This window comes from Cydia fagiglandana, chromosome 13 (assembly GCF_963556715.1).
Source record: "Cydia fagiglandana chromosome 13, ilCydFagi1.1, whole genome shotgun sequence".
Lineage (NCBI taxonomy): Eukaryota > Metazoa > Arthropoda > Insecta > Lepidoptera > Tortricidae > Cydia > Cydia fagiglandana.
The window spans coordinates 18,128,558-18,149,415 of NC_085944.1; the positions used below are offsets into that span (position 1 = coordinate 18,128,558).

At 36.0% G+C, this 20,858-nt stretch overlaps 3 protein-coding genes across 3 annotated transcripts; 2 read left to right on the forward strand and 1 right to left on the reverse strand.

Annotated features, from left to right (window-relative positions):
- Window positions 1-664: 664 nt before the first annotated feature.
- LOC134670377 (geminin) lies at window positions 665-5,394 on the forward strand. Its single transcript, XM_063528202.1, has 5 exons — window positions 665-798; window positions 892-1,013; window positions 1,394-1,531; window positions 3,493-3,619; window positions 4,375-5,394. The coding sequence occupies exons 1-5, from the start codon at window positions 778-780 to the stop codon at window positions 4,489-4,491; spliced, it is 525 nt and encodes a 174-aa protein (XP_063384272.1). The 5' UTR covers window positions 665-777; the 3' UTR covers window positions 4,492-5,394.
- Window positions 5,395-5,400: 6 nt separating this feature from the next.
- LOC134670375 (uncharacterized) lies at window positions 5,401-8,954 on the reverse strand. The gene is made up of 4 exons (XM_063528199.1): window positions 8,798-8,954; window positions 8,371-8,656; window positions 7,556-8,083; window positions 5,401-6,653 (listed from the first exon to the last, which is right to left on the reverse strand). Coding segments are annotated over exons 1-4 (1,122 nt in total). The 5' UTR covers window positions 8,800-8,954; the 3' UTR covers window positions 5,401-6,347.
- Window positions 8,955-15,547: 6,593 nt separating this feature from the next.
- LOC134669915 (probable ATP-dependent DNA helicase HFM1) lies at window positions 15,548-20,399 on the forward strand. Its single transcript, XM_063527531.1, has 11 exons — window positions 15,548-15,570; window positions 15,650-15,843; window positions 16,195-16,275; window positions 16,757-16,882; window positions 17,568-17,697; window positions 17,983-18,154; window positions 18,612-18,700; window positions 18,999-19,085; window positions 19,405-19,555; window positions 19,852-19,986; window positions 20,385-20,399. The coding sequence occupies exons 1-11, from the start codon at window positions 15,548-15,550 to the stop codon at window positions 20,397-20,399; spliced, it is 1,203 nt and encodes a 400-aa protein (XP_063383601.1).
- The last annotated feature ends 459 nt before the right edge of the window (window positions 20,400-20,858 follow it).

The window sequence follows — 20,858 nt, forward strand, 5'->3', positions numbered from 1 at the left end:
CCTCTGGCTCCTATTTTAGTAAGTTTGTCGGTCACTTTTGTTTTTTGTCTCAGGTCTTCATTTCTCTTTTTGTCTAGTATGCGTGTTCCCGTCATACGAGTCCGACTCGCACTTGGCCGATTTTTTTTTTAATGTTATCTACCCTTATATCACTTGTCTTGTCTTGCAGAGATGTTAGTGGTAGGTCCTCTGATATTAATTTAAGCTTAACGCATTCTCAAGAAAAAGGATCTTGACAGACGGACTAGGGAGTAGTATGGAGTGATCCTATAATGATATATAATGGTTTCTTTTTTGCTGACTAGAGACGGAACGGAACTCTAAAAATAAGACAAGTGAAATTAAATTATCCCTAGATTCGGGGATATGGAATCCTCTAGCAATGCTGGTAATTTCATTTTTTACGTCATTATTATGTCCAAATTGTACACTTGAATTCAAGCTCGCATCTAATATTGAAGTACCTAAAAACATAAAATCATGACAATAACACGATGCGGTGCGATAGTCTGATATAGCTTTAAATGTTTACTCAAATATGTAGAATAGAATAACATTCAAATAATATATCTCATACATTTGACCTTTGAATACAGTTTGGACATGAGAAAAGGCGGGAAATACTCCCCTTGTCACTGTCAACAGTGACTTTTCTTTCGGTTGCTTGCTGCTACGCTTGGTTTGGTTTGCTTACCAGAAAGAAATTGGTTCATGATCTTCGTGTTTGAAGTGATTTAGTTTAAAACAGAAAGTGCTAATATCCCTGAAGCTTCCATCATGAGTAATCGGGAGATTCAGGTAAACATAACTATTATTGTCAACCGTTAGTAGAGTATGATGCTTTGGTTTATACTCACGAGTGTTATACATTTATAAGCGTTTTAATTTTAGGGTTCGACGAGGGTGACTAGGAAGGGACTCAAGACCCTGCAGCACACGGCTTCTGACCGAGAAAACTTAGTTGGCAGGCCTTCAAAAACTCTTAAGCATCAACTAAGCCAGGATTCGCCAGTGTGAGTTTTATTTCATGAACTGCTAACAGATCTATGCTTATGTTTTATTGGTAATATAGTGATTAAAACACATGGAAAGAACAGGTTTTTCACAAACATTATCACGTCCAATTGGGGTAGTTTAAGAATTACCCATATTAGTGATATTATAGAAATAGATTTTCATTTTTACACCACCACAAGAATGAATACAGGCTTATGATAGCTCCCTATGCATGTTTGTGGGTATGTTTGTATTATATAACCCCATTTTGGTAAATAGGGTGTCGTTCAATTAGTATTGAGCTTGGGTTGGGACGTAAGCTTAATTTTAAATGTTTTAATAAGGTTTCATTTCCTTATGAAATGGCCATAGTTTATTTATGTTCAATTTGTTTCAGTGATGTTGAAGTCAAGCGCAAGAATTTGTCAACCAAGGAGACTCAAGCCAACTTTGACACTAAAATATCTGCGGATGACCTTACCAATCCTGAAGGAGCATCGGAGAAGTATTGGCAAATCCTAGCAGAGAAGCGGCAGTAAGTAATGATTCAATATTGCTGATAAAAACTATACAAATATATTGGCTTCAAATTCAGATGTATGAAAGTTTACAAATAAGAATGGGTCATTCTAAGTTAAGAGGTAATCGCTTGTATGAAAAAGTGGCACAACATAAATGTTAAAATTTTGATCTAATTATACAATATTTTTATTGAAACAACTCTTTTGTGTATATTTGTAAGCTTATCAGTCATTTTTTTAATTTTTTACCATTTTAGAAGACGCCAGGGGAGAGACCGTACTTTTTCTATGTAATAAAGAGAGAAGGGTCTCTCCCCTGATCTCTTTAAAAACATAAACAAAATGGAAATTTTGACCAGCCGTCTTACAAATTCCAGCAAATTAAAGTGTAATGATTCATTTAAACAAGAATTCATACCTCCACTGTACATTTTGGAAAATTATGCGCCAGGGGAAAGACACCAGGGGAGTGACTTTTTCATGTCAAAACACATACAATTGTGAAAGTATTTATTGTAAATAATTAAAATAAGTATTTATACAATCTATGCATAAACTATAGTAAATATACAAATACAATTATGTATTTATATCAATAATTTTGAAATAAAACTGACCAGGGGAGATACCACTTTCATAAAACAACATTGTCAAGTGAAGGGGTCAATGATCAAAATGACTGACAATTGGAACCAAAAGATGACTGTCGCAGGGTTGGTTGTTAGTGTTGAATCAAATGCATTGTTATTGGGATTAAAATCTCAATAATTAAAATTATAAACCCAATATTTTTACATTTACATAATAGCCAGGGTAGGGGACATAGAATTTGGGGGACAAACTTTAACATAAATAATTTTTATGAAAAAGAAAAATTTAAAGGATTTTATTAATAACATTACAATAAATATTTGTTTTAATTTATGAAGTATACCAAATTTAACGGATTTATGGGAATAACATCTGGATAAAATTACTGATTTATTGTAAAACCTGCAAAGGGACAGGCCAGGGGAGGGGACTTTTGCATGTTTGAGGGGCAATTGTGACAGAACTGAATTAATTAATTAATTGAAATTGAGTGTCTATAGAGGAAATGCAATCTTTTAAGGGAAATTACCATAATTTATTTGAATAGTTTAAGAAAAGTATGAATATGTATCATGGACACCGTTAATACCTCTTAACTTAGAATGACCCGAATAATGATCGCCCTGTGAGTTTTAAAAGTGAAATTAATCTTTTTAATCATAATGCAATAACTTAGGATTTGATTTCTATTTCAAGCATGAACCTGGATTTTAAAAAGGTAAAGATCTTGTCACTTGAAAATTTATGAGTATTCATATTATTTAAAAATACCTACAGATGTAGTGCATAATTGTTTTCCATCATATTTTCTCGGAAATGTTCGTATTTGGGATTGTCATGCTACTTCAGTCAACCTCAATACTTTTTGTACGAGACTGATTGAAATAGCAAGACATGTACTTCGTACTTTTCCGTGAAAATACGATGGAAAATAATTATGCACTACATCTGTATTTAGAGAATTTAGCATAATCCCAATGACAAGTTGAATTGATAGTTGTGGAATGGCTGGAGTTTTCAAAAGGTGCATCCACATAGTAGTTAAATTCTGTGTAATGGCTTCTCTACACTATGGGCCAACGCCGGCCACTCCAAGGGACGCATTTATGCGTTAGAGGGAGCAAGTGATATTGCTATCTCATTCTACCGTATGGCTGCGTCCCTTGGAGTGGCCGGCACTGGCCCATCGTGTAGAGGAGCCATAACAACTTGTGCAACAGTATGTAACTAGTGAGTTACCTAATGTTACCATGTTGCGCAGTGTTGGTCCACAAAAGTTAACTGTGGTATGGATGCAACCTAACATCACTCACCATTTCACAGTGTAAAAATATAGTGTTGAGCAATAAGAAATAAAATTTATTTGTATAATCTAAATTTTCAGAGTTGCTCTACAAGATGCCTTGGATGAGAATGAAAAGCTCCGCCAAATGATTGAGGAGTTGAAGGAAAAGAATGCAGAATACAAGCAGATGTTGGAGGAGGCCAATAGTTTTATTGAAGTCATTAAGGCGAGTCTATATAAATCATTTTGCCTTTATTTCTCCTCATCGTATGTTTTCCTAGCCTTTTCCGCTTTTAGCAGCCTAATCCCAAGAATTAGTGCAGAATTTTACTTTTTTTGAAATATGAGTGATAAAAATTGGGAATCTAGTGGTATTGACCACTCATTTTCAATTCTATTAGTAGAATTTAAATGCATAGTAGTGGAGATATAGTTGGTCAAACCAATTTGTCGGTCAGTAAGAACCAGGAAAACTATACTCATCCTTTTCTTTTGGGTGCTAGTACTAGTGTAAGACAGAAGATAGTATGATTCTCTGTCTATGATTGAAATGAGACAGTCCTTTGACAAACTATATTATTACTATTAGAACGAATTAAATTATTTTCAGAAAATATCTAGTAAAAATAATAGCCAGGGGCACTGGAGGCTTTGGTCACTTTTTCTTAGTATATGACATTTATTTCAGTTTATAACTATATTATTCTTTAATAATATCTCCACAGAACACGTAATCGAGCGATCTAAATTCAAAAACATAATAAATAATAGTACTAGGTACAGAAAACTCACTCTCTAACAAAACGCGTCTGTTACGATCAGCACAGATATGGCCGCTAGGTGGCGACAGCGCCACGCGCGGTATATGGCTAGCCACCAATATTGGTGTGGAACGGATGTACTTTTAGCTACCTGTAGCAAAGCGACGAAATCGCGGAGCCGCCACGCGGGACTTCGCTTTAATTTACGTTTTTATTCCAGGAGGAGTTGAATACTGGCAGCAACGACGACACGGGTATCGACGTGAACGATGTCAGCACGGCTGACGAGACCACAGAAGACCCAGAACCCTCCCCGAAGACTCCCAAAAAGAAGTAACTTGTAGTTATGTTCGCTTAGTCACTTGAAAAATTATGACTTTGCGAATTAACATAAGTCCTTAAGGATATAAAAAAATGGACTACCTATCAATTGGATTATTGTAATGTAACATCTCAAAAAGAGTTTTTGCCAGATTTACAATTGCATAGTTTTGCCAGTTAGATTTAGACCAAGAAAAAGCCTGCAGCGATTTTGATCAAACGTCAAACTTCTATGAAATTATGACAAATAACACTTGCCCAGCGTGGACTATCAAAACCGCTGCAGACTTTTCTTGGTCTAACTCTAAACAATTGGTAATATTTTGATTGAAAGGGACACAAAGTAACATATAACTTTGAGTATTGTTCATAGCTGGTAGTTTAACAATTACTTAATCGCAGACTTATAGGTTCCACCATGTTTAAATAATCTGATTGGTAGTTTGTCTATGTATATGTAGTATTAGTATAGTACCAAATAACTACTTAAAAATTCAATCTATGTATCAGTCACTCTACACAGCACCTAATTTTCCCGTCTTTATTATGTATAAATAGTTAGTAAGTAAGTAAAAAAGATAGTAACTTAAATAACAATATTAAAAGTTGTGTAATTTGAGTTAATATATTATCATACTTGTTTAGATTTAAGCTGGCATCTCACTTTATTATATTTTTCAATATTATTTCCAAACTAATGCATTTTTCTATGATTATTCGACCTTTAGCCATCTAAGCACTAAATAATATGCCAGATTTTTGTGTAGGTAGGTAATTGTTTTTTCTATTAAAAATTTAAGCTCAACCTAGTGATTTTAGAGCAACTTTTTAGAATGAAGTTTCTTTAGTATTAAGTGAGTTCCTCTATTTTTCCTTTCCACATTATATGTAGTTGAAATATTAAAATAACTAATAAAAATATAACTTCAAAATATAAAAGCGTTTTATTCATAATTAAACTATTACATTAATACAATTGAACTGCCAGAATATGAACACACAACCCAATCATTACTTAAATGATAATAAGGTACATTGAGGCAAAGAATTATTATTTAAGTTTAAATAATTACTTATTAAATAAAAATAATCAAACTAAGCTTATACAATTTGAACTATTATTTCATTTGTGACATCATAAAAGCAAGGCTAAGTAAAGCCTCATTTCATTACATTTTCAGTATTAGAAATATAAAGCTATAAGGCACTTAATATCTATGTCCTACACTGATATTACTGAATCGCGATTAGAAAGGGATTGAGATAGCTGTCAATCCATATTGATTTTGACGTAAGTGTATGGAAATCTGTTATTTCTAATCCCTTTCTGATCGCGGCATGATAATACTTGGCCGCCATTTCCAAAAAGTACAGTTTAAGGCACTAACGGCTAATTAAATTAGTATATAATCATTGCTACACATATCAAGCACACGGCATACATTAATAGGCAAAATATATTCGCTTTCACAATCACATTGTTATTATTTAATAAAACGGGAATAGGCGTAAAGCCATTAAAACTAAAATATAATTGGTGCAATCATTATGGTTATAGGATAACATTCACTTAGGGCCGATACAGACGGTCTGCAACCCGATTGTAATTTTCTTCGTCGTTCGTACAAGTTGCCGTCAGTCTGTACCGGCCCTTAGAATACTAAAGGTTTGTTTAGTGAGTGATAATGTGCAGGATTTTAAAGTTGACACAAAAGACCAAGTGTGGGTAGTTCGAAATACCCGCTCTAGATGTTAAAATCAACTCTAGTCAGTCTTTCTCTGGGAGCCCAAGTGTAATTTCGCGCTCAAAACTTTAAGTCCCAATTTTGTAAAAAGTAATACTAAATAATTCAAATACAATAATACATTTATCTATGAGCCATCAGTCAAGCCCAAAAACGATTTGAACTGTTTATCAAACTCAGACTCACAAGTCCACGGTTTCAATACCGGATAAGACGATATCAACATCCAAGGCACAAACACTCCTTCTGGCAATACACTTCTAACCTTCTTATTTAGACACCCGTCTGCATAAATATATTGTCCGGTGATCAAATTGTAGACATAGTTGACGTATTTGTGGTCTAAGTTGCCGTTGGTGCTTGGTGCGCTGGTGTTGTGTGTTCGTATTGCACTTAGGTAGCCCGTCGTAAGGATTGGTACTACATAGTCAGCCTGTAAAAAAAAGGATAAGGTTAACAAGTTACAAATGACAGATTATGTAAATCCTTTGAACGCCACTCATTACGCTCAGAATTCTACTTTAGAATCCATAGCTTCGTCACAGAATAAATAATAGTACTAGGTACAGAAGACTCACTCCCTAACAAAACGCGTCTGTTACGATCAGCACAGATATGGCCGCTAGGTGGCGACAGCGCCACGCGCGGCTTATGGCAAACCCCAAAATTGGGGCCGAACGGATGTACTTTTAGCTACCTGTAGCAAAGCGACGAAATCGCGTAGTGAGCCACGCCTGGCTTCGTTCAGGATTCAATGTACACCCTTGAAGGAAATATATCATGATCGATCCCTTGTAACACAAACTACTATTTTTGACTACACCAACGAACAGTAACAGTGACTACACAAACACACATTTTCCTTTATTGATTCTCAGTAGTAAGTAATGAAACAAAATACCTTTACCAATAGTTTCGTGGGGTAGTTCCGTACAAAATATACATGAATGAAGGAAGGAAAATGCGGTTTTCTGTTAAAATGCTATGATGTTTACAAATATTGTGTTGTGAATGTATAAATTAGCCCTAAAGAAAAAAAATCTAAATGTTAGCTGGGAATTCTAGAGATGTAGAATTTGATTCATAGTTTTTTGTGTATGACATCAATTCAGTTTATAAAGAGTGTCTTGTTGAAAAGAAGACAAGAAAGTAAGTCAATTATAGCAGACCAGCCTGCAGATCCTTGCAAATTGCACAAAGGAGGCAATATGATTTTGAAACTCGCTCATATGTACGGGCTAGCATAGGTAGGTACTAGTAGGTTATGTACATATGTATTTATTGAAATTGAAATTGAAATTATAGCAGATGTAATGATAAAAAAAACACATTTACCTTTTCCACATACTCCCTAATAAACCTCTCTGGATTCTGATAAACTTCATCCCTTCTATCATTGAGCATAACCACCGTAACATCTGAATCCCAACCGGCAACCAATCGCTGAATATCACAAGCTGTCCGTAAACCATCTTCCGCATATGTGAGAAACAGAATTGGCCCATCCTTTTGCACATTGATATCTACTGGATTTAACGGTATTCTTGGTACCGGATTTGGCTGGTTGTGGTCTTTATTTTTCGATAAGGCGGGTGGTAAATCGTTGACCAAATTTTTCATGTAACTTATTATTTCTCGCTGTACGTTTTTGCTATTGCTATGATAACCACTGTCTTCTTGTTTATCGTTAAAGCATTGTGTGAGATCGAGGAGTGACTGCTCAAGTGCTTTTAATATGTCGTAGCGTTTCAGCTTCAGGAAAGCATCTATGATTTTGTCCAATGTTGCATCTTCATCTTGCATGAACACTTTAAGTACTACATTAGTTGGGTCTGGTTCATATTTCATTGAGTTTGATATGTACTGAAAGGCAATTATAATTAAAATTATAAAAACTACATTTAATTTACCATGATACTTGCACTTATTTCTGATGGCTTTAAATATTGGTTAGTTTTTCTCTAGCCATGTGAATAAAATTGTGTAATTTTAAGTAGGTAATTTTTCATGTTATAAAAACCCATTCTACCAATGTGCCAGAATCAATAAAATAATGTGAATATACAACAAAATCTTATCTTTATAAGCATCCATGAAAATATGTGTAAATAATTATGAGGCATGGTATTTCCCTTATGACATAAACTTACATCCAAATCATCCTGTGGTATGCCTAAAATGTAGCCAAGATCCCTCCAACCGTCAGGAGTGCCTCCAACCTTCTTTACCAGTGTCCTCCACGTTTCATAGCTCGCTGCACCCATCTTAGACTTTGAGTTACGATAATACAGCAAACTTGTATGGAGGTGACACACTTTTTTACTCAAGGAATGCAAGTCTGCCAATTCTCTCGCCCTTTCCTCTTCAAGAAGTTCTTCAAGCGCCAAAGTATCAATACTGATCGTGTCTGCATTGTCGTAATCTTTTAGAACTTCCCTGTAATTTGAGAAGTACATATTTTACTAAAATATTACTGATACAATTTAATAAACATAATAGTTTACTACAATATTAAATGTTTAACTGATCACATGAATATTGAGAATTTTTACTCCCTACTAATCTACTACTACTCACATTACAATTAATTATCGTTTGATGTTTCACTATTTACACTTCATTGACGGTAAGACACGCAGAAAATCCCACGGTAAATACAACGCAAGTTTTAAGGAAAAGTTTCTCAGAAATTGTTTAGACCGCATCTGACATTGACGTGACAGCTGTCTATGACGCGTGGGTTGTTTTTTTTATACGCACGTGAGGATCATAGACACAATACAGGTATCATTTAAAAAACCTGTAAACAGTTTTAAATACTGGCGAGATAACTCACACGTAGCCTTTAAATAGTAATAACGAAAACATAGAGTCTGGCTACTGAAATTTTACCTAAATTATTGGCGGGAAATTCAAAAAATCTTGGGCTGGTCACACTTTGTGTAGTAGGAATTATAGTTTTGATACTAGACAATATCTTTGATATTCTGTGCACAAATAAGGTACCTAAGGAAATAAGCTAAATAAACGTTTAAGTGCACTCAAAGTCAGCTCACATAATTTCTACCACTATTTAAAGTACAGTCAACGACAAACACACATGTTTACGTTCCAATATTTAGATTTTATAGATATTTTTCAGAACTTTTAATTTATCCGTTTCTTTATACACTTGTCCTATTTATGAGATTCAGGCATTAATAAATTCACGTACTTAATCAAAGTAATCGGCAAATGTTAGAACTAGTACTTAAAGTATCAAAATATGTAGCGATGCTACATAATTTCCTATACTAAACATATACTTCCTCATACAACGTGACCTATACAACATTAGTGTCGCATTTCCAACAGAATAACATACACCAGAGTATGACACTTATGTAAAACTGTAATGTACCTTCTCAGCTGTAGGTTGATTAGCATATACTGCCTCCTGGCTAACTGGTTTCGAAGAAACAAGTCCAAAGAGTATGCCACTCGAACGGAACTTGTCACCCAGATTGTGCAGAGATTGCTGGACCAAACCTGGCTTCATGCATATCAAAACGATCCTCGTGGTCTACTCTAACTGCCCAAGTAGGTCACATCCTAATTTAATTTGTATTTTAGAATCATTTATGAAATTATATAAAAACATAAAAAAGACTTTCGTTGGGTAGTCGTAAGTTTGACAGCCCGGTGACAGCTAAGAATATAGGCGTTTTGTTCAGGCATAAGCAAGGATATATTCCAAAGGAAACAAAGTAGAAACGTACGATATAAATGTAATTATTAGAAATTATTATTAACCACTTAAAATATTACAAGTATTAATGAGCATTGATATTTTTCGAGAATCATTTGATTTAGAAAAGATTTAAGTTGGTTTGACGTTTGATGTGTTGATGTGAATCGAAACGCGATGTGACAGGTAGGATTTTATTTCGAACTGTCACGGGCACTTACACTTGGAGTTGGAATGGGAATACGCTAGGATATAGATGGTTTCTAATTAAAGATTAAGAGGAATTGCCTCGTCTCCTTCCGCCGCCTGGTCCGGCTGGTGGGAGACCGATTTGTAGAGTGCGTATATCGCTGTGCGTGAATTGTGCGCGTGATTTACTTAATGCGTCCCGTGTCGCCGATGGACATGAGCACGGCTGGTGATCGTGTTCCCTGGCGCGCTGTTGCGCGTCCCCGATTTTGCTGAGCGTCATGCTGACGCTGCTTCTACGCCGTAGGATGCGGCCTCGATCTGCAGGCCGTGTGTCGGATGGCTATGCTGCCGTCCGACGACTCCAAGGTGTCTTCGTGCGGGTCCTTCCCGTGAAAGTCCGAGCGCCGCGGGTTGTTCTCGCCTTAGCTTGTCACAGCTGGGGCTCGATGAACGCCCGCCGCTGATCTACGTCGATCTGTCTGCTACGCTAAGTTCCAGGATGAAAGCTACACCCGGTATCCGTGAGTGCACTAGACTTTCGTTTTAGGTTTTGGCCAAAACTCCGCGTTTCGCCCGTCTCGCGATCGTAGATTAAGGATTGCCATAATGGCACCCCATAGCCGCCAACGGCTTATAGAAACAAATTGTATTTTGAGTAGCGCCCGCCCTAAAGCGGAGTGCCTTGTAATTACTTAGCGGGGTATATTAAATTGCATGTCATATATTTGGTTTTATCTTTTCAATATCCTACCAAGTTCCCATTAACCAGGTTAGAATAACAAGAGGACCCTTGTACTCCAATAGTCCAATGTTTTACTGCGGATCTTATCCGAGGCATTTTTCCCATTAATTATTTAAACATTTTAAATTATTATTTTTTATACACGACAATGGCGCCCGAAGAAAGCTTAAATTAAATATATAGCCTGGTTATTGTGAGCTTGGGAAGCGATAACATCAATTTACAAAATTTTTGTCATTTAAAAAAACTTAATATTTAAAAAATTGAGTGAAATTATTTGTTTTAAAAATATAATATTAATTAATTTGTAAGTTTACTTGTGACAGGGTAGCAAATTCATCAATTATTACAATTATTATTAGGCTACACTATGACTAATTAGCATAGCGCTCAGCCACATATTATTTTTTCACCATGCTCCATTTGAGAGGTAGGTAATTTATTTTAACACTTCCTGTATAAAGTGAAGTGTTACCAATTTATTATACTTTATTACATACCCTGACACAAGCAAACCATTTTTTCTACCGACATGCCGGACGGGGAAGGAGAGGAATTTCATGAAGTAGGAGGGGGGGGATACCTTATCTACCCATCCCTACCCATGCCTAATGCCTCATTGTTTAATACGCGACCATGGGGTGCCGCGTTAGACAACCACCCGCCCGACCCACCCATTTCAAAAGTATTAAAATATTTATTCATTTTTATTTCTCAAACCAACTCAAACTTTTCATTCTGGTGACTTAGTATGATAGACGAGACACTCTAAATTTCTTTGTTTTTGACTTATTCAGTTCTAAATAGAACTATTTTATAGAACTTAAATGTTCATATTATTTGTTTTTATTTTTTTGAAATTTGAGGAAATTGGTCTTAGAATCAACCTCAATTTCGGCTATCTTAGCATAGCATTTTTTAAAGTTCTGCTGAAACATGCACCATTTGTATTCGCTAAAGGTAGGGACATGTTGTTGAACGGCATGCTGCATTCCATTTGGAGTAGTATTCCTGATTCGTCACATAACCTCCGAATTTCCGACTGCTAGAGCAAACCGCTTTGTAGTTAAGGTAATCTGGAAAAAATCAGTTACCATTTAATTTTAAAGCATTGGTTCAGTGACATTATGCTCAATATTATATTTTACAAGGTGTATTTTCAAGTTAGTAACTTGTTTTTTATTCGGGTGAACTTAGGTAACAACCCATTTTTTTGAGTACGCGTACCTCCTTGACTCATTTGGTCAAGATTTTTTTCAAGCGTTTCTAGGGAAACCAAATTTTTTTGTGACTACACACCCTAAGGGTCCAGGGTGATGTAATTATATTGGATATAATTCACTGACTTAGACATGAAAAAGAAAACTAAGTTTTTTTTTTTCACTTAGTGTAAGCCCACTGGCTACACATTGGGATTTGACTTGAGTGTGAGCTACAAGTTAGCCTCCACTATTATTGATATTATTTGTAGATATAAATTAGCAACTAGTTACCACATTACATTAAGGTACTAGTAATTTAATTTTGTAGTCATAGGCATGCACATAGTAGGGCATGCCATATTAAAACTTAATTCTTAATATTGCATTAGGTATATAACTACTTGTAATATACTAAACAGTAAGAATTTATAAATATAGTTGAAAATACTTAATATTTAAATTGGATTTAAATACTTTAGTGAACCTTAGAATAGGGAGTTAGCTTATTATTATTTATGTTGAATAGTGGCTAGACCAGTCAATTTAGGATTACTTGAATTAAAAAAAAAATATTTTTTTGGTTAGGTTGCAGAGACCACAGCGTAGTGGCCATGCACTGTGATTTCTAATAGAGTTAAAATTTAGAAATAAAACTTACAGTCCCAGAGATGGACATAGGTAAGTTAAGGTTTTAATGATGGTTAGCATGCTCAGTAAATACGGTTCTAACCTTAATGTTAAACGAATAGGTATAATTGACGTCCTAATGGACTTGTTGATTTTATTCATAAACAATAATACAATTAAAAATACATACTTGTTGACTAGGTATCCGGTTAATTTATTTTTCTCCGGTTACCCCGGCTGCCTCGGTTAACCGGTGCTTAACCTCTTTGCCGAGAGAGGGGATATTGTAGCGATGCTACATAATTTCCTATACTAAACATATACTTCCTCATACAACGTGACCTATACAACATTAGTGTCGCATTTCCAACAGAATAACATACACCAGAGTATGACACTTATGTAAAACTGTAATGTACCTTCTCAGCTGTAGGTTGATTAGCATATACTGCCTCCTGGCTAACTGGTTTCGAAGAAACAAGTCCAAAGAGTATGCCACTCGAACGGAACTTGTCACCCAGATTGTGCAGAGATTGCTGGACCAAACCTGGCTTCATGCATATCAAAACGATCCTCGTGGTCTACTCTAACTGCCCAAGTAGGTCACATCCTAATTTAATTTGTATTTTAGAATCATTTATGAAATTATATAAAAACATAAAAAAGACTTTCGTTGGGTAGTCGTAAGTTTGACAGCCCGGTGACAGCTAAGAATATAGGCGTTTTGTTCAGGCATAAGCAAGGATATATTCCAAAGGAAACAAAGTAGAAACGTACGATATAAATGTAATTATTAGAAATTATTATTAACCACTTAAAATATTACAAGTATTAATGAGCATTGATATTTTTCGAGAATCATTTGATTTAGAAAAGATTTAAGTTGGTTTGACGTTTGATGTGTTGATGTGAATCGAAACGCGATGTGACAGGTAGGATTTTATTTCGAACTGTCACGGGCACTTACACTTGGAGTTGGAATGGGAATACGCTAGGATATAGATGGTTTCTAATTAAAGATTAAGAGGAATTGCCTCGTCTCCTTCCGCCGCCTGGTCCGGCTGGTGGGAGACCGATTTGTAGAGTGCGTATATCGCTGTGCGTGAATTGTGCGCGTGATTTACTTAATGCGTCCCGTGTCGCCGATGGACATGAGCACGGCTGGTGATCGTGTTCCCTGGCGCGCTGTTGCGCGTCCCCGATTTTGCTGAGCGTCATGCTGACGCTGCTTCTACGCCGTAGGATGCGGCCTCGATCTGCAGGCCGTGTGTCGGATGGCTATGCTGCCGTCCGACGACTCCAAGGTGTCTTCGTGCGGGTCCTTCCCGTGAAAGTCCGAGCGCCGCGGGTTGTTCTCGCCTTAGCTTGTCACAGCTGGGGCTCGATGAACGCCCGCCGCTGATCTACGTCGATCTGTCTGCTACGCTAAGTTCCAGGATGAAAGCTACACCCGGTATCCGTGAGTGCACTAGACTTTCGTTTTAGGTTTTGGCCAAAACTCCGCGTTTCGCCCGTCTCGCGATCGTAGATTAAGGATTGCCATAATGGCACCCCATAGCCGCCAACGGCTTATAGAAACAAATTGTATTTTGAGTAGCGCCCGCCCTAAAGCGGAGTGCCTTGTAATTACTTAGCGGGGTATATTAAATTGCATGTCATATATTTGGTTTTATCTTTTCAATATCCTACCAAGTTCCCATTAACCAGGTTAGAATAACAAGAGGACCCTTGTACTCCAATAGTCCAATGTTTTACTGCGGATCTTATCCGAGGCATCACTCCCATTAATTATTTAAACATTTAAAACATTAATATTTTTTATACACTACAATGCCATCCCACTTTAAATTATTATTTTTTATACACGACAAATATTTATAGAGCACCAACCTCGTATTTTGTTTACATTTGGTTAGAAGTTGTAAACATTGCACTTTTTCATTATACAACGCTACACGTCGACTTCGCACATTGTCGTAATTATTTACGAGCTTAAATAATAGTTTGTGAACCTCACTCAGCATAGAAATTATTAATATTATTTAAAATAAACCCCATAAAAACCGCAAACAATTTGAATGAATGACATAAATCGACAACTGACTTTTAGCTTTTTTTCAAATCATAGACAATTGGTGATACAACAACGAAATATCTGTCAACAATTTTTGGCTAGCCAGACTCTAATTTAGGTTTTTTAATTTAGCAAATGGTTTTTCTCGTTTTGATGATCTACTATTAGCCAGTATTTTTTATTTTTAACTCAATGAATTATAGTCTGTCAAAAAGCGGCAAAATTAAAAAATGTAGGCGCGAAGAGTTATCGTTCCATAGAAAATTTTAATTTCGCGCCTATTCCTTCTGACAAAGTTGTCTGACAGACTATTGCTGGAAATCACCTATTTAGAAACCATCGCACGTTTAATTTTAAAGTTACGAAATTCCTTGTAATTCCGCTCGTTTCATCTTTTTGTTCAAAAAAGTGACGAAACTACGCAATAGTTCAACCGTGTGAAAGGTAGTCCGCCGTACCGTATGTCCGTCAAATGATGCAATTATGTGAAAGCGAGAATGAGATATGCTGACCGGACCAAGATCGTGGTCTAGTACGCCCGTCTATTACGGCCCTTAAAGAGCTACTCGAACGCAGTCAAAGTTCCATTGTTTGTGGTACATTAAAAAAAAACGACCGATGGCGGGAAAACCCAAGTGCAATTAGTGAAATTTTGTATAACTTAGTTTAACGTTAAAAATATTGAAATGCGACTAATTTTATGAAAATATAGTGCAACTTAAAGTGAAGTGTAACTAAATAATTTCATTATTTACGCACGAGCATGTTTCCAACTGTTTCACAGCTGTAAGATTACTTAAAAACTGTATTCCATCTTGGTATGATTAAAAAATGTTCCAAGTCAACAATTTTTACAATATTTCAGGGATGGTTTTACTGATGTTTTCGGTGAAACGATTGATGAAGTTGCAGATGAGAACTTCTCGCAACCTCTTTCTTTACCTACCACGTGTGATACTCCTCCTGAATCTAACGGAATTAATACGAATGCGGTGGAAACTATTCGACCTGCGAAACATACTGGTCAACATGGAGAGTTTAGGAGTGTCGAAGAAATAGGTGATGCATTATCTTGATCAAATAAATAACGTAGTCTCACTGGTTAGGTACGTGATAAATATGGCTCTACTTAAATTATAAAGATATACATAATTGTGATTTATTCAAAACTTGCATTTCATTTATTTTGTTTGCTTTTGTTTGTCATTCATCGTTACTTCTGTCCTACTCATTTCCTCAAAGGTTAACTGGAAGAGATCCCATACAGGGATAAGTTCGCCTTTTGTTTTTTTATTTAATTCACTCTGTTAACTGTGTTTGTCGTGTTTTTATTTCTATGTAGGTACTATAAAGTATGTACATACATTTATTATTGTTGCATATTTTCTAAAACTGTTTCATTGATTTCAGATCCGAAATATAGGTGTTTATTTACGTATCCATATTTCAATTTGGTGCAATCTAGGATCATAGAAGATGCCTTATATTCAGGTAAATATACATTTTAAATAGCTCAGTGAGCAAAAGTAACTAATCGTATAAGTAAGTGCATCCTGTAGGTTTGCCAATGCCATGGCTTGCCAAACAGGTACAGTCGCCATCGAGTTGGAGCGGCCTAGGTGCTCACAAATATCTGAACACGCCTCTACACCTATTGTCAAGGCGCTAGTAAGTGCTTGTTCAGATATTTTAGAGCACCTCGGCCGCTCCGATATATCTGATGGCGACTGTACATAAAGTTTGTTTGTTTAATAAACTCAAAAACTACTGAACGGCTTTAATTTCATGCAGTCTTATCAATAGAGTGATTTTGAGGAAGGTTTAGGTGTATAATTTGTTAACCCGTGCGAAGCCGGGGCAGGTCGTTAGATGTTTTATAAGTAAGGTAAGGTAATGAAACACTAAGTTTTATAAGTAAGGTAAGCTAATGAAATAATAATATCACTAGTGACATTGGATATTCGTGTTACAGATAAGTCGCTGGTGGTTTGCGCCCCAACAGGCTCGGGAAAGACCGTGGTATTCGAACTGGCTATTCTGCAGCTACTAATGCATATGGAAGATACAAATAATAATGGAGACTTCAAGATCATCTATAGTAAATATCCTCCTGCTAGCGAAAGTACAGTCAGCAGCAGTAAAATGAACACAACTTTATTGTTAAAATGTTCAGAGCGTGTGCAGATAATTTTGAACACGTCGCCCATTAGACACTTCTGTTGCTGACTGTAGCCTGTAACACTTAATTTTAGTTTTATAACCTTTAATGGAATAATAAGCTTAGTGGGTAGTAGACGCGTGGCCATGCTGGGTTTGAATCCCAATAAATGGCACTAAATACCCAATTGCCCCTGCTCCTGCCCTAAGTGACAGTCGGGGATAGATATTTCTTCCAGTCTGTCCTCCAGGAGAGTTGGGAATATTTTCATTCCCATCTGTAAGCATACGGGCTAATGAAAACGGTTTCATTCGTATCTGTGACCGCGCGGACAAATAGGAATGGTTTCATTCCCATCTGTACCGGGAACAAATAAGAATATGGTTTCATTCCCATCTGTGACCATATGGACAAATGAAAATGGTTTCATTTCTATTCGTCCCTGCCGTAGATAACTATTCCAAGTTAAACGAGCTTTCAAATTGTGAGTTTGCCGAGATGGTTGATTATGCTTTTTTTATATTTTTATTTTAGTTTAGTTTGCAAATCAAATAGACTAAGATAGGTTTAACCTTAGCTGGACCCAAAAGGGAAAGGAAAATAAGCATTGTTGTCATAATTTTAGTGGCACCAGTAAAAGCGGTATGCAACGAACGCCTAACAGAATGGTACCCAAAGCTTACGAAATTAGGGCTCCTCTGTATTGAAGTCACTGGCGACACGGAAGTCGACTTTTCGCAACTAAGCCCATACAGGTGAGCGTTATAATTCTTATTAGCGTTATTATTTTACTTAAATAGCAGAAAAGTTTTTTTTGTTGAAAAAAACGTTTTGTGTTTTTTGTGCTTTATATAATTGTGATTTATATAATTTTATCTACCTATTAAGACATTGCATGATTCGTTTTAGCAATCAATGCAAGCAATGCAAGTATTTGACTTGTTAGATGTAACGTTCTTTTGTTACTTGGCCAAATAAAGAAATTTGAAACTTGAGACAATCAAACTATTAAGTAATTTTTTTCATTTTATTCGAACCAGGGTAATAATAACCACGCCAGAGAAATGGGACATGCTGACCCGTCGCTGGCGCGACCACCGCGGTTTGGTCGAAATGATAAAGCTATTCCTCATCGATGAAGTGCACATACTCAACGATGAGACTAGAGGGCCCGTGTTAGAAGCGGTTGTTAGCAGGATGAAGACTGTTGAGGTATGTGAATAGCTACAACTTATTTAAGAAAGTTGGTTTGAAGACAATTTTTGCAGAGCTGTTAAGAAATGAATATGTCAAAAAGTAGTTAGTAATCAGAGCTCGGACAGGTTGGTAGGTAAGTTATCGCAAAATCAAATCAGGTAATTAATAGAAAAAAAGCGCAAACTTTGTGGGATGATAATTTTTTTCAGAAATTACTTAATTAGAAAACACTGTAAATAACACGACTTTAACAAATGAATCTTGAGCTATTTTCGAGTTAAAACTATTTTGCGATGATTTGTCCGAACTATAGTAGTAATTTTAACAGAAAATGTATACTTACTAAAACTGTAATTTTTGGGGCCGATTTCTCTTTCATATCGTTTTTTGGGTAGCGATTTTTTTCAGTACAAAATTGGACGGTCTTACAGTAGGTACCTGTCTTCACATCTGTTTTTTATGTGCCCTACAGTCAGCAGCCCAGTCAGCGCACCGTATAGAGCAACTCCAGCAGCAATATCAAGGAGCTGAGCCTACTTGTAGCGTCCCTCCGAGCATCAGGTTTGAACTTTTTTCCATACTGGAATCTTCGTTATTGGTATTAAAAGTCAAAATCGAACGGGCTCCTAGTTTTGTCGGTACTCATCCTGCCTATGAAGCTGAAGGTCCTGGGGTTCAAATTTGAATATCTTGGCGTCGCTGTACCTCATCTGCGATCATAAACTATACTCTAGAAAGCCAACTTTGTCAGTAGAAAACGGCGCAAAATTCAACATTTGTGTGAGAAATCCAACTTTCATGCCTACATTTTTCTTACACCGTTTTCTACTGATAAGTACATTTTATAATAACTTTACAGATTCGTTGCCGTTTCTGCCACCGTCAGCAATCCTGAAGACGTAGCCGATTGGCTCGGGACGAACGAGAAACCTGCGGTATTTCATAGGTAAGGTTTTCTTACTCCTACTGACTAAACAAAAATATCATATGCTAGCATCTGCCTGTGATTTTGTGCATGTAGAAATCCCTAGGCTTAAACATCCTCTCTCTTCCCACTGTTTTAATGTCCCCACACTTTTGTTCTAAATTTTATCCCCTTAGTGAATGGTTCTTGGACCTAATTTTATAAAAGTATAAGATTCAATAATACAGGCGTATTTGCTTGACTAGTGATGAGTAATGAGTAGTCTTTGAGTAGTTTTTTGGTCAGTGTTGCTTTATAAAATTGGGCCTTGTAATCTAAAAAAAAAACATTTATACTACAGATTTGGAGACGAATGCCGTCCAGTAAAGTTACAGCGAATAGTGGAAGGATATCCATGCGCTGAAGGCACCAGCATATTTAAATTCGACCTCATACTGAACTACAAATTGTGGCCTATCATCCAGAAATACTATAACGGGAAACCTACTCTGGTAATTTTATTTCATTTCAATTTTAATAAAAATGTATGTTCGAAAATTCTTCCAGAACATTAAAAAATACGCAGTTATTCTGTCAATAAATATTGGAAGTCTGTCTTGGAAGTCTTGGAAGTATTTTCAAACTTTTGAACCTTAATAATTCATAATATTTCCATTTGTCGGCCCCATGTGACCGCCGACATACATGAGACCCAATAGATGGGATATCATATGAATACACCTAGTCCCACCTGTTTCTGGCGGGACAAAAATGATTTATAATCTGTGACTTTTTAACCAAATTCCAGATATTTTGTAACACGCGAAAGAGCGTCGCCCTCACTGCAGAAACTTTGTCAAGAGAGGTGACCGTCAGTTTTAGTCCCGAACAGAAAGCGAAGCTTACGGCGCTAGCATCGACTTTGAAAAATAAGAAATTACAGGTTCCTGATTTACAAACAAAATTTTCATCATCATTATCATCAAACATTTTCATTATCATTTTAGTAAAAAAAAGTGAAAAGTTTTTTTATCTTAGATTTCATTTTTGAAACATGCTTTCATCGCTGACTTAAATTTTCTTTCAACTATTAATCATTGAGACAATTCTGAAAAAAAACCCAAATACCGAGTTGTCACCCAACCATAACTTAATTATTGACTTACATAAATATGTATTCAAAGTTTCAGATTAATCGAATAAAGGGAAGTGAGCCTAAATTTAGGTTGCAGTTAGACACGAACATACATACAAACATTGCAAATTTAATTAAAGCTAGTAAAAAATTTATGATAATCGAGTAGTAAATGGCGAGTCGATCTGTCATTTTACTCATTTTAGTATCAAAGATACTGAATATAATAGCTTAAATGGGCAGTTTTACGGATGTATAATTTCAGATGCTGGCAATGAGCGGTGTAGGATGCCATCACGCAGGACTGCTGTATGAAGAGAGAATAAACATTGAACGTGCCTTTCGCAACAGAGACCTACCCATACTCATCACCACTACTACTTTAGGTTTATTTCCTTAATATACTTATTGTGTAACAAACATAATCTAACGTAAAAAAGAAACTGAATGAATTGAAGCCAATTTTCGTTTTTACTTGAATAATGCGCCCTTTCCTATAGTGACTAATAAGTGATTGTCGAGTCTATGCATGCATGTTGGCCCAAAAATACATTGACAAATAATTTTTAGGAGTATATTTTTTATTTAAACTTGTCGTTAAAACTATAATCATAAATTTATTTCATGTTTTGATGTCAATAAAAATATTTGTTGTATTTCACAATATGATTTCATTTCAG

Coding starts and splice junctions, on each gene's coding strand:
- LOC134670377 (XM_063528202.1), top strand. CDS start 778: ATGAGTAATCGGGAGATTCAG. Junction 799..891: donor TGAGTAATCGGGAGATTCAG/GTAAACATAACT, acceptor TTTTAATTTTAG/GGTTCGACGAGGGTGACTAG. Junction 1,532..3,492: donor ATCCTAGCAGAGAAGCGGCA/GTAAGTAATGAT, acceptor CTAAATTTTCAG/AGTTGCTCTACAAGATGCCT.
- LOC134670375 (XM_063528199.1), bottom strand. Junction 8,084..8,370: donor TACCACAGGATGATTTGGAT/GTAAGTTTATGT, acceptor ATTGCCTTTCAG/TACATATCAAACTCAATGAA. Junction 6,654..7,555: donor TTAGGGAGTATGTGGAAAAG/GTAAATGTGTTT, acceptor TTTTTTTTACAG/GCTGACTATGTAGTACCAAT.
- LOC134669915 (XM_063527531.1), top strand. CDS start 15,548: ATGTTTCCAACTGTTTCACAGCT. Junction 17,698..17,982: donor TCGCAACTAAGCCCATACAG/GTGAGCGTTATA, acceptor TATTCGAACCAG/GGTAATAATAACCACGCCAG. Junction 18,701..18,998: donor AGCGTCCCTCCGAGCATCAG/GTTTGAACTTTT, acceptor ATAACTTTACAG/ATTCGTTGCCGTTTCTGCCA.